At 41.8% G+C, this 13467-nt stretch overlaps 1 protein-coding gene across 2 annotated transcripts in view; it reads right to left on the bottom strand.

Annotated features, from left to right (window-relative positions):
• Window positions 1-13466, bottom strand: part of LOC114792931 (unconventional myosin-VIIa-like) — a 40767-nt gene extending 27301 nt beyond the window's left edge. For both annotated transcript variants that reach the window (XM_028984471.1, XM_028984472.1), the window contains exons 1-22: window positions 13262-13466; window positions 9034-9091; window positions 8403-8516; window positions 8160-8312; window positions 5756-5940; window positions 5518-5639; window positions 5301-5443; window positions 5004-5117; window positions 4654-4807; window positions 4028-4104; window positions 3648-3767; window positions 3248-3390; window positions 2938-3148; window positions 2720-2855; window positions 2519-2625; window positions 2230-2271; window positions 1643-1780; window positions 1408-1566; window positions 816-908; window positions 517-611; window positions 354-438; window positions 58-276 (exon numbers count right to left, since the gene is read on the bottom strand). In XM_028984471.1, coding sequence (XP_028840304.1) covers window positions 58-276; window positions 354-438; window positions 517-611; window positions 816-908; window positions 1408-1566; window positions 1643-1780; window positions 2230-2271; window positions 2519-2625; window positions 2720-2855; window positions 2938-3148; window positions 3248-3390; window positions 3648-3767; window positions 4028-4104; window positions 4654-4807; window positions 5004-5117; window positions 5301-5443; window positions 5518-5639; window positions 5756-5940; window positions 8160-8312; window positions 8403-8516; window positions 9034-9051 — 2628 coding nt within the window. In that variant the 5' untranslated portion in view covers window positions 9052-9091; window positions 13262-13466. The remainder of the gene's footprint in view (window positions 1-57; window positions 277-353; window positions 439-516; window positions 612-815; window positions 909-1407; window positions 1567-1642; window positions 1781-2229; window positions 2272-2518; window positions 2626-2719; window positions 2856-2937; window positions 3149-3247; window positions 3391-3647; window positions 3768-4027; window positions 4105-4653; window positions 4808-5003; window positions 5118-5300; window positions 5444-5517; window positions 5640-5755; window positions 5941-8159; window positions 8313-8402; window positions 8517-9033; window positions 9092-13261) is intronic.
• Window position 13467: the final 1 nt, after the last annotated feature.

Below are 13467 nucleotides of genomic sequence, written 5' to 3'. Positions count from 1 at the left end.
CACAACCGTGCTAAGATGGCATATCTGTCCAGTGAGAATATTTAGTACTTTGTCTACCTCCAGTTTGAGCCTCTTGTACATTCTGCGTGCAATCATGCCCCGAGCATGTGCTTGAAGAGTGAGCACCGATCGCAGGCGTAGACTGCAGGCCTGTCTGGTTAGGAAGCCCCGACAACGAGCCTGTAGGTGGGTGATGTGCATCCTGGTTCGTCTGTAGGTCAGATAGAGCTTACGGGATCTGTAGACGGCCTGCAAGCGCAAAAAGCCTGCCCGCATCTAAAAAAAGAGGGTTAAATTGAAGCTCAAGGTGTACAAATTCTGTGTACAAAGGTATGAGAGTGTGTATCTCTCACCACACACAAATTTCTTCTACACTGATAACCTCTCCAGTGCTTCTGTATGAAGATGACAGCTCCTCTGGCTTTCAGAAAGTTGGCTCTGGTTATTCAGAAACAGCCTTTCAGTACACACAAATGGGAAGAAAGCCATTTTGTAGTTCCTTTAAATCTGTCTCACCTATGCTTGAGACCCCGTACAGCCTTCTGAATGAGAATAACCTTTGCAGTGATGGCTTCATCTCGCTCATTCTCCAGCTGCATATCATGGTGGTCCTGTCACAAAGTGTGGCAAACGATTCTGATCAAATAGTGACCACAAAATTGACAAATAGTGACCACAATAAGCACTAAAAACACACCTCTATTCAGGTGTGTGTGTGCATATACAGTATGAAAGGTATATGGCGGCTCAGGTTCGAACCAGATTATGTGGCCGCTTCCTTAACCGCTAGGCCACCACTGCCCCCAATATATTACCTTGAGAAATATCTTGGTCTTTCCAATCTGCCAGTCATGATCAGTTCTAAGGACTGCTGCCACAATGCGTTGACATGTTCCTCTAAGGTCCACCTAAACATTTTAGAACAAGGACTGTCACAATCCCAATACCCAGTAAAACTTCTCAATACTTTATTCTGTTTTTAAAAATCTGTTGAAATATGTAAAGAGGTATATTTTAATAATAACAATTTTAACAGTAAGCAATAATATAATAAGGATTAAATTAATACCAACACAATTTTAAACTTGAGAGTGCAACTTAATTGAACATTCCTTTTGTAGTATAAAAAAAGACAACATTAGTTCATTGTGGTAGAACAGAGTTGTGAGGACCTCTCTCTCTCCAGTTCTTTCCAGTACATTATTTGTCATTGATACACTCATAGTTCACTGGTGTGTGCGTGTTTTTTTTTTGTGAATCACGTTTGACAAGTTCAACTTTGTCCTGCAAATTTGTCCAGCTTTCATGTTGTTTACATGTTGATCACTGGTCATGCTGGTCTACCAGCTAAGATATCCCTGGATGACTGTGGATGTGTGCTTTGTATAATAGTGAGGTTCAGCCCACCTGCTTATAAGCTGGACTAACACCAGGCAGAAGCACGCGGTAGCGATCAACAAACTCAGCAAAGCTGTAGCGTATGGGGTAACCTGCACGGCGAATTCGGATGGTCTCCATCATCCCAGAGTACCTGAGCTGTCGAACGCACAGCTCTCTGTCAAACAGCTTGGAGGAGAACGACAGCATGTTAATCACAGCATATTCAACAACAAGGAGACTTCAGCTACAAAGCAGGACTCACCATAGGCCTCTTCAACTCGTTGGGCTTGATGCAACGGACAAAGAAGGGCTGGCACACACTTAATGTCCTCATCAGCATTTCCAGCGAGTGTTTGAACTGGCTGCTCAGAGTGGGTGAGCGCCTCCTTGTCTCGACCCCCTATTGTCAGTGTAAAGGCAATAATTTAGCTGAAAAAAATATAAAACATCAGCAGTTCGTGGCAACTACATCTAGTTCTTCTAATGTCTCCATGTTCAATATCTGTCCAAAGCCTAAATGTACTGAAAAGCCACAGGCTTAAAGTGCTCCACTGAATGCCACAGAAGATCCTTCCATGCTCTTGTGTCTATCTGTGTCCTTGTGTGTTGTCAGTCAACACATCAGCAGTTTCCTGCTAAAGTGCAAAACCACAAAGAAACACAGCAGTACACAGAACATTTGGCATGCTGTAGCGCCATCATTCTGCACCAAAGCTACTTTTCCTACTGAAAAATTCTGGACATTTCTGGGAAGATCTAGTAAGGCAGACAGTGAGAAAACTGGGTGGTATTGTTGAGGGAGACACACTATAAGCACTGCATATTTCATGGGACACGTAGGTTTATTACCTTTTGAGAGAGACTGACCGGCTGTAGATAGCCACACAGAAACTGTTGCCAGACAATACAATAATGGTCAAAGACAAGAGTAGATTAAGGCAATGAGTCAAAGAAAGGAAAAGACAGATGGTGTCCCTTTAGACTGGTCAACTTTAACAGGTGAAGGAAAGTCATCACAGACGACTGAAGGAATGTCTTTCGAGTTTTATGTTAATGCCTGCTTCTAGTCAACAAATTCTTATGAAGAACATTTATTTTGGTTTTATTGTCAGAAAGAATATTTATGAGAAATAATCACCATTGCAACATCAGCTTGAAATATTTGTTTGATGAACTTGTTCCTGGAGGAATGTACCAGCTGGATAATGTCGCTGTGAAGACTGTCTCTGTTCTTCTCAAGGAACCCTTTCAAACAAGAGGGTTTCTGGATTTACTCTTTCACTCTTGTGTGTGTATTGGGGGAGTTTATAGTACTGAGGAACACAAGAAGTTACCATACCCTTTGTTTCATAGTGCACTACCCCAGCAAAATGCTGAATGCCAAACTGTGTTTGATGGCTGTTCTTGGGACGGATGTAGTTAGAGTTGAGTTTGTGTTGGGAGTTGAGCTTATACAGCATGGTAGCATCTGTTCCCTGGAAGACACAACATGATTAAGCTCTGATCCTATCACTCTATTTCACATTTGAACAACTTGTGAATTTCCTATGAATTCACCTTGGGGAACTTGCTCTCCTCGTCAATAAGGGAGATGATGTTCATCGGTTTGATTGCTATCATGTCTAGGGCTTCCTGGTTGTCTGTAAACTCAATATGCTGCCAGCTAATATCCTCCAGGTTATACTCTTCCTGTTCCAGCTTGAAGACATGACGGACGAAGAATTGCTGCAGGTTCTCGTTGGCAAAGTTGATGCAAAGTTGCTCAAAGCTTCCACAGTGCAAACAGAAGGAGAAAGCCACATTAGCACAGCGAATCACAGGAGCCAGGTGGCTGCGTCAAAGCTTTGACATGTCTGACATGTCTCACCTGTTCACAGTGAAATTCTCAAAGCCAAAGATGTCCAGCAGTCCAATAGATCTACAGATTGATTTGATTTCAGTAGAGGGAGGTCTGAAGATAGCAGCATTGATTTTGTCTACAATCCACACAAATAACCGACCATAGATACCCTGCAGACGAAATGTCTTCTTTAGAGTCACAGAGTAAAAAGACAATGTGTCAATTCAGGGAAACTTGTTTCTGCTAATGCTGCATTTGAAGGTGTCACAGTGTTGCTTCAAGGAATCTCTTTTAAATGCTTTCCCTGGTCCATAAAGGATCCACCGCAGACCAATATAACCCAAGATACACTGCACAATACTGACACAAATAGGACATTATTAATGAGCTTTTCAAGTGGAATAGGACATACAAATTTATACACCACCTTCACAAAAGCATCCCGTACATCCAGGCCCTGGTCCATGCTCAGAGGGGTTGACACACTCTCCCCCCTCGTAATGAGAGTCCGGGTGGTCAGACAGGTCATGACGTCTAGTGCATCTACCTACAGCGCAAACAATATCTTCTGAATTAGAACGATTTTATGACATGACAACAGAGCCTACTAAAAGGCTTCTGTCATGTAGGATAAAAGGAGGGGACTAGTGAGATGAATCTGATTTTTGTCTGTATAGAATGGCTGGACCTAGTCCCTTCTACAGCCCACACCACTTCACTCAAGGGACAGTGATTGTGTGTGGACTGCACTCACCATCAAGATAACAAAGACAAAAAAAAGCAATCCAGAGGGGATTGCAAGCCTACCTCTAGCAGAGCTGAGGCCTTCGAGAGGTCCGAGGAGCAGACAACGACACAAGCATCCAGGTTGTCATATGTCCGTGCTGTGGAAACAAGTGACAAGGTTGACAGAATGACATGAGCTTTGCATTTAAGCTAGGAGTGCAGTGGGCTGCCATGAGCATCTCTGTTGATCTAGCTATACAGGTATAAAGATCAGAAATGGATAACGCTCCCGGCAAGATGCCGGAAAAAGCAGCGTGGGGACAGTACCTTGATTACCTCACTGGCACTTTGTGGATTCAAACCAAAAAAATCCCTGCCTCTGCTGAGCATTTCAACTCCCCCTTTTCCTCTTACATATATGACCTTGAATATATCTACAAATGCGTAGATATCAGACCTTCCATCTTGATTTATTATTCAAATTATGTCAATTTGCCACTGATAATGCACTTACAAAATGGACATTTTATTTGTTAGGAAACAGGCTGTAAAGACCCCAACATACAGCTCCCTGATGCTCATAATCCTTCAGCCTTTATCATTTTAGTGGGCAAATACCAACAGTTGCTTTGTTTGAATGTGAGACAAATGAGTGATAGATGACTGTAAATGTGTAGGACGCAGCCCTGGTGCCCACATCGACTGACCTTCGTAGCAAAGGTTCCCCATGTGCAGGATGGCCGCCAGCAGCTTGGAGATCTCCCAGCTTTCTGTGTCAGTGAACATGAGGACCTTCATGGCTGCCTGAATGCTGGAATATTCCTTCTTATCATCTCTCCCCTCACACACTGTGCAGTTGCCCTGTGAAAGCATGCCGTGGTCAGACTGGTTCATGCTCATGCACATCGCACACTTCATACACAGCATTTTATCACGCAGTATGGATTCACTCTGTATTTTCTGCAGCAGATTCTCATGATTATTCACTTTAAGTTACTATATCTGGAGTAGAAACATCTGGAGAAGAACGTAGCAGAAAAAGGCCTTTGTGACTCACCATTGTTAGATAGGAGTAGTCGCTGGCATGAACAATCCCAAGTCTAGCCTTCTGTTCTGGGTTCATGCCCTCCAGCATACAGTAAAATATGTGATAATTCCGCTCATCTGCTGCCTGATGAAAGTGAATACGAATATGCATTTAAATTTTGCACATTACTTCCAGTACCAACCAAGGAGAAGAAAAGGACATAATGCTACAAAGAAATTACTTTTACTATTTGACAGAGAATTGAAACATTTTTCAGTGTGCAAATAACACATTCTATCTCTCGTGTGGTATGCATTGTTTTCTCACCTGACGACACACTCTTGACTTCTCCAACAGGTACTGCTCAATCTTAGCTCCCTCAATAGCTCCTCTCTTGCTGAAGTGAATGTCAACGTATTTACCAAAGCGGCTGGAGTTGTCATTTCGAATGGTTTTGGCATTTCCAAACGCTGCAAAAGAATTTAACTCATGACCTGAGTGTAAACTGGAAGAGGCCTAGTCACCTGGAAGTGGTTTCTCTGACCTTCTAAAATGGGGTTAGCTTCCAGCACCTGCTGCTCAATCCAAGAATGCTGTCCGCTGATGGCAGCCAAGAACTGCAGGATTAGTTTCGTGCTCTCAGTCTTGCCAGCTCCAGACTCACCACTACAAACAACATGACATGATCATATACTGCACTTCCACACCTTACTGTCAAATATTCAATAATGTGAGCAAAATACAGAGAAACGGTAAAGACCGTTTTGTTAAGTTAATAATACCTAATGATACAGCACTGATCCTTGTTGTTGCGTTGCATGTTGAAGTAGCAGTTGTCTGCGATGCCAAAGATGTGTGGTGGCATCTCCCCAATCTTCTTATTGGTGTATAGTCGAATGTGGTCTGCCGTATAGATGGGCAACAGCTGGTACGGATTCACCGCCACTAGGATTGAACCTGTGTAAGTCTAAAGAGCGAAGAATGCAGAGGACACATTTCGTGGTGTGACGCCAGGGCCTGCCATGGCATAGGCAATATAGGCAAATGCTAAGGGCCCCATCCATTCACAGGTGCCAAAAACGGAGGAAGAAAAAACATTCCACTATTCATAAAACTGGCTGGTGTTTATGTGTTTTAATATGAAAAGAACGAGTCAACATGAATTTACCTGCATTGCAAAGCCTAATAAGTAGAAATAATAATAATGATACGTAACTTTTGTATGAAAAATAATTTGTTGGCTAATATGACACAGCACCCAATATTTCTCAGACCATGGCACAGTAGCGCCCCACTATAAAACAAGCACACCGGCCAATAAAAAAAAGAAAGGGGCTTGACAACAGCCAATCAGAAAATGGTATCTGGGTTAAAAGCAACACAACCACCATTGAAAAGGCACCCGGAAATTCTACTTGAAAGGATATCAAACATTTTGTTGACCCCATTCATGGGCGCTTCAAGCATCACTTCAAGAACTTCAAGAACTTATCTTCTGTTTCAATGTTACAACAAATTCACAACTTGTGAATCAAACAAAGACAACTTGACCGCTGTTAGAGAATGTTGCCCAGATAATTAGCATCAGTTTTTCAATGCTGAGTATTTGTAGCTGCCTGTTCACTGACCACACCTGCTCAGAACAAGATTTCATCATATTTCATTCAGGGCAGTGGTGGCCTAGCGGTTAATGAAGCAGCACCGTACTCAGAAGGTTGACGGTTCGAATCCCAATCTGCCAAGGTGCCACTGAGGTGCCACTGAGCAAAGTACCGTCCCCACACACTGCTCCCCGGGCGCCGGTCATGGCTGCCCACTGCTCAATAAGCGCTGTGATACAAGGGGGTGCCACCTAAAAGCTTGCCTAGGGCTCCAAATTTGTTAGGGCCTGTGTGAATCGTGTGCTGTGCTGCAGTGTTTCACAATGTCAATCCTTTCACTTTCACTACTACCTACTGTCAAATTTGGTGGAGGTTCCAGCATGCTGTGGGGCTGTGTGTAGTTCAGTGGATGAATTCAACCCAATATTAACAAATTCTTCACGATAATGCGAAGTTATACAGGGGTTTGATATTCCAACAAGACAATGACCTAAAACTGTGAAAATCATCAAAATGTCTCTTGGATGAATCAGGCTGTACATGCTCAGCAGCCATTATAATGTGAATGAACTTGGGAGATTTTGTATGGAAAAATGGTCAAAAATACCTCATCAAAGGCATGGGTGATTAGAACATTCACTCCCCGATCCAGAATTATTCACGTGTTAGTTTTGCTGTTTGTTAATCAAGCGTTTGCATCTCCTCCCTTCCATGTGGCATGACAGGAGTACTGATGTCAGTTCTCTGTGGGGGTGCTCACATTTATGCACCTTTCAGTTTTTACAATTTTTCTTATTTCCATAAGGAAAATATATTACTACTTTAAAAGCTTTGGAAGCCAATTATAAACAAAAATTCTAATTTCTCATATTACTGTACCAGAATCATTCATGAAGTTTCCTTGTTACTAAATATTCCATGGTCAAAAGTTAGAGTCAATAACTACAGACATTAAAAGCTGTGGATGCTGAGATGACCAGGCATTTCAGTTTGATGCCTACACCTTTACCTTTAAGTTTTGTTTTGCTTTTTTGGTCTCATTGTAACACTTGTTCATCAGCACAATAACAGAACCTAATATTGCATTTATACTTATTTCCGGGTCCTCCGCTTCCCTGCTTTTCAGACCGGAGTTTTGAGTTCCCTGCCATGTGCTCCTGATAACTTACTTTAAATCCTCACAGAAAGGTTGAGGTGTTTTCATTATTAATCAATGAGGATCAGTAAATGTATGGCCATTATAAAACTTGCCCCCATTTATACGAACCTTATGTATCATGTAGGTACAATCTGAAGGTTAGGTGACATAAGCCAGTTGCATGTTTGTTTTCATTGTTCAATAATTAGATAAAAAAAGATTGAAGCTTGATCCAGACATGCTGTATTCTCTACATACTGGCAGGAGGGGCATGGATTAACACAAATCCAGGATTAACATGTGCATTGTCCTAGTGCCTGTCATCTGAGTGGACATATGAGATGCAAGGCTGGAAGGATCCTAATGATCTGAACGCTCCCTGATGGTCTTGGTCCCCCAGCATTTACAAAGACAATTTTAAATGTAACAGATACACCATTCACTCACATAAATGATATGATCATTGTAGCGAATAAGGAGGTTTCTCAAGATCCCAGCCTCATTCAGGTCACCCAGCCGGATCATGTCTTCCACTCCTTGTACAGAGGTGGGGTGCATTGGCTTAATGTTGGTAGCATTTTGCACTGAAATCCAGTGTTCCTGAAACGGAAAAAACAAAACAAAACCAGAAACTCGAAAAATTCAACTTCATGATATGTCCATCAACTTCAACCGAATTCCTGTCCTTACCTGGCCTTCATCATCCAAAACCTGGATCTGGCCCGAGTCACACAATTTCACCACCGCGCCAACAGGGACGTCAAACTCCCGGCCAGTTTTGAGGTCCAACCAGACATAATCCCCCTTCAACAGAACACCAAGAGGAGTTTTAGCTCTTTACCGCAATGTTATTTTAAACTAAAGAGATCGGTGTGTAAAAGGCTGTCTGCCAGGGATCAACCGAGCATCGAATTGAATCTGGACCGGTTCTGAAACTATTTTCAGCAGCTTTGCTCATCATTCTTTAGCAGTTTCTTTAAACAGGCTACTTATGGAAAGACCTCCAGGAATCAGGTGTACAAAGTCTTAACCTCGTCTGACTTTGGGCTCTACTTCAGATGGTGCTGGATGGAGAAGGCATGTGACCAGCAGCTCAGTTAGTAAAAACTGCTTTTAGATATTTCAATCATGCTAGTTATTCATTTTTTCTCAACATGGAATTCATGCGGAGGATTAATAATTAGGCATGCAGTATTTTTACTAAATTTACCAAAAATATGCAGTTTATACAGATATGTAGAAATAAATACATTATTTCTAGCAGTCCACAGACCTGAACAACACACAAGGGTTAAGGAAATGCACCAGTACCCTGATTTACCTGCTGCAGAATGACCATATCTCTGGTTATTCTTTGACAGTAGAAGCCATAGATGAGCCTGTAAATATGAATGAGATCAGGTTAGAAAACACATTTCCTATTCATAAGCCCATGAATGTTCTCCATACAACATGAACAAAGATGATTTGTTCAAGAAGAAAACACAAATAAAGTAGTATTCACATATGTACAGTGCCCTCTTTACAAAATCTCTCCAGATCATCCAGGGTACTAGCCCTCTCCTGTGTATTCTCCTCTTCAGACCATTTCACAGGGTTCAGGTCAGGGGACTGAGGCTGATCCAGTGACAGCAGAGTTTGGGTTTCCTTGTGGAGGCAGACATGTTTTAAATGTCTTAATATTTAATGGAATCCATAAGACCACACGCTGTAACTATGTTTCCAGGCCTCACAAGATCACAGAACCTCCACTATATTTTACAGTAAACTTTAAATTAAAATGTCCATTCACATTTTGTTTGGCAGGACATTTGCCTGAAGTTATAATGTATAACCACAATGTGTGGACTGGGGTGCTTATTTGAAATTAATCATAACATACAGTGGGTATGGAAAGTATTCAGACACCCTTAGATTTTTCACTCTTTGTTATATTGCAGCCATTTGATAAAAGTTCGTTTTACACACAGCACCAACACAGAATTGTTGATCTGCATTTTTGCAGATTTATTAACAAACACTCATATATTTAACTCTGGTTCAGTCCATTTCTTCTTCATCATCCTTGAGATGGTTCTACACCTTCGTTTGAGTCAAGCTTTGTTTGGTTATACTGGTTGGACTTGATTAGGAAAGCCACAAGTCTATATAAGACCTTACAACTTACAGATGCATGATGCACGTCAGAGCAAATGAGAATCATGAGGTCAAAGGAACTGCTTGAAGAGCTCAGAGACAGAATTGTAGCAAGGCATAGTTCTGGCCAAATAATTCTGATGCAGTTAAGGTTCCTAAGGTTCCTAACAGTGGCCTCCATTACTTAAATGGAAGATGTTTGGGATCTACTGGTGTCCCTCAGGGCTCAGTACTTGGCCCTCTCCTGTTCTCTCTTCCATACCACTGCTATGCAAATGACACACAACTTTTCTTCTCTTTCCCACCATCAGATGAACATGTGTCCACCAAGTTCTCTGCTTGCCTGACTGACATCTCATGCTGGATTGCAGCACGTCTGTAATCTGTAACTGAACTGCAGAACTGAACTGCTAATTCATCCCTGCTGATTCCTCCCCACAACAGGATCTTAAAATTTCCCTGGATGATTCTCCAATCTCTCATTCTGTCACTGCACCATGAACCATTCCCTCTCCTGCTCATCTTACAATCTCTCAAGGTACTAGGAAAGCATTCATCTCTTCTCTGGCTTGACTCCTAGGTGGGTGAATGAACATCAACTAGAAGTTTAGCTAATTGAGACATTCCAAAATCTTCAAATGCAATCTAAAAACCTTCCTTTTCAGGAAGTCCTGTGACATATTTTCATTAAAAAATAATTAAAACATGCTTGGGTTCTGAGTTAAGCTAATGGTATCTACAGTTCAGTTCCTAGTGAACTAAATGAGGGATTTCTATAGACATCTGACAAATGCTTTTTTTCCCTCAAATGTCAGCTTAGGGTCTATTGGAATATCCACAGACAAAATTACGTTGAACACCTCTCTCCAAAATGTTTTGATTTATCACACTCTCAAATAAAGTTTAGAAGTATTCCTTGAGTTTCAGACAAATATCAGGTATGCCACTATTACATATATTTAGTTTAACCAATTCATTAATCAATTATATTGAAGCATATAGAAGTTGTTTGTGTTTGGGCCTCTTTGCATTTACATTTACAGCATTTATCAGACGCCCTTATCCAGAGCGACTTACAATCAGTAGTTACAGGGACAGTCCCCCCCCGGAGACACTCAAGGTTAAGTGTCTTGCTCAGGGACACGATGGTAGTAAGTGGGGTTTGAACCTGGGACTTCTGGTTCATAGGCGAGTGTGTTACCCACTAGGCTACTACCACCACACATACATGCAGTGTTCCAACTGGAATCTTCTTTTTTTTTCTTTTTTTAATTTGTGGACGACAAGCAAGTGAAAAAAAAAGCTATTTTACTGCTCAACTAATCACACTGATCACATGTGGAAGCCAGTAGCCATGGTGTGCAATGGAAAAGGTGGTTAAATTACAGCTGATTGAGTTGACAAGTATTGTTTAGGAGGGCGTGATCTCAAATTAATACCTTGTTTTTGAAATTGTTTAAATTGAAATAGTTTTGAACTGCAGCTAATATAATATTCACTTGGATGCTGTAGATTTAAAAGTAAAGGTAGAATGCACAAACAGACAGGAAAAGACTCACAGAAGCGGAAAGCGCTTTTCTTATGTATTAAAAGCCCCATATTTTGTGAATACGGATTTCTTTCAAACAATTATTCGGCATTTCACTATGGTATATGCCCTCAGTGAGACTGGCCATGGAAGCACACCAATCACACATGCATGAGGGGTGACACATGCTCAGCATCACTCGGCCCAAGATCACTTCCTTCGCAATGATCCGGAGGAGGACACCATTCTCCTGGATGCGCTGGAAAATGGTGTCTCTAGACCTCCAAGTGCACAGAGCTGTTAGCCCTCAGTGTGAAGAGGAACTTTTTTTTGAGGAACTCTTGTCTCCCTCCATGCATGCAGGCACTGCCCACAGTGACATGATGCATCTTGGGATAAACCCTTTCCTAACTGCATACACGTTAAGGGCTACTCTCTACTGTACGTCGACAACATGAGGGGCTCTGCCACGACCTCACAACCTCCACCTGACCAGGACAGCCTCATTCATGGATTAACTTTCACTGAAGTTCTCTTTTAATCTTTTTAGTCAATGACTGGTAAACTGACCCTGTGAACAGCCATGAATCTGTTCACAGGTTCATGGCTACCTTGACACCAATAAGCCGGTGAGTAGATCTGCAAAACTGTAGACCACCGGTCTACTTCAGAATTTGATACTCATAATAAGCAGCAAGAAAAGAAGCTAGTAGATGTCTGTGGATTGAGATTACATTTAGCTACAACTTACATATTTTACTGTTTATTGGTCATTGAGCAAAGAAATATCTATTTTTAAAAATACAACCTCAGTTGGCAGTTCCAACAGTATGTACATGCTAATAACAGAAAACGACAAATTTTTAAGATATTTTACTATTATTTATGTACTGATTGTCTAAAGACACAACTATGGAGCAGGAACAGAAAGCATTGGGACCACAACTCAACTGGGAACCACTTTGAGAAACTGTGGAAATGCAGTGTTCTGCTGTCAACTCTCAGACGAGACCATCTGGTCAGCTCACATGCGACAGCATCAGTATTTCAGTCCGGAAGTATCTCCTCTCAACAACACCCAGGTAATGTTGGGGTTTTTGAAGGAATCACCGCACACTTGACAGATGGTTGCATGACCAGATTAGAAGCATATGGTGCATGGTCTGTCCGTGAAGAATGTCCAGTAAACAGATTACCAGATTTAAGTCGCACTCAGAAGACTTCAAAATGATTGTTTCCTAAAACAAAGACATTCTGAAGAAATGTCAGTCTTAAGGTCTTAAGTGGGGCCATTCAGTGTTCTAGCAGTTGGTAAGAGGTTTTTGGCCTGCCTCACATGTTCAGGCAAACAAGGAGCCTCTTAGTTGAACCCCAGGGAGTCAATCTGCTTTACCCAGATAGTGCTGAGAGAAAAAAATTCTACTCCGTGTCAGTAGCAGAATATTTATTTGCAATTCTCTCATCTGATCCATGGTTTTCCTGGGCTATATTCTTCCTTAAGATAAACAACAATTCACTTTGCCGTTTGAGTGCATTGTCAAATTTGAATGATTTGGTTTCTTAATTTACTCTTAACCGGTTAAAGCATATTCCTCATTTGGTGCACATGGTGACATGATTTCATTTTACAGACATAACATATCCACTAGTGTCTGGGTCAGGAAGTTCGTGAACTTGGTGGTGGTAATCTGGAAATATGACTCAAATGCTTCCTCCAAGGTAGCAGCTGTGCAGTTCTACACCTACATGCATTGTGCCTTGTGTTTGTGTCCATTTGTGGGCTTGGTACAGAGCAGCAAGAGAGTAAAATGTTTAGTAGTAAGAGGCTTTGACTAAGAGGCTGCGCCCTGGGATCAGTAAACTCTGCACTGGGTCGTCCACTTACCGTCTGACTGGTTAAAGGAGTCCACACTCTTCTTCTCTCTGTCTTGCAGGTAGATCCACAAATGTTTAAAGGAACAGGTGAGGAACTGGAGCTTCAGAGGTTTCAGAATTCCATCCCTGCTGCCCTTTCTGATCTCTCTCTGGAATCTCTATGAGGTACCTGCTGCTCTGGCATCATGCAGCGCCACTGCAGTGACCTGCAGCCCT

This window comes from Denticeps clupeoides, chromosome 6 (genome assembly GCF_900700375.1).
Source record: "Denticeps clupeoides chromosome 6, fDenClu1.1, whole genome shotgun sequence".
Lineage (NCBI taxonomy): Eukaryota > Metazoa > Chordata > Actinopteri > Clupeiformes > Denticipitidae > Denticeps > Denticeps clupeoides.
Note: the sequence above shows the minus strand (reverse complement) of the source record. Positions and strands in the feature narration are given on the sequence as shown.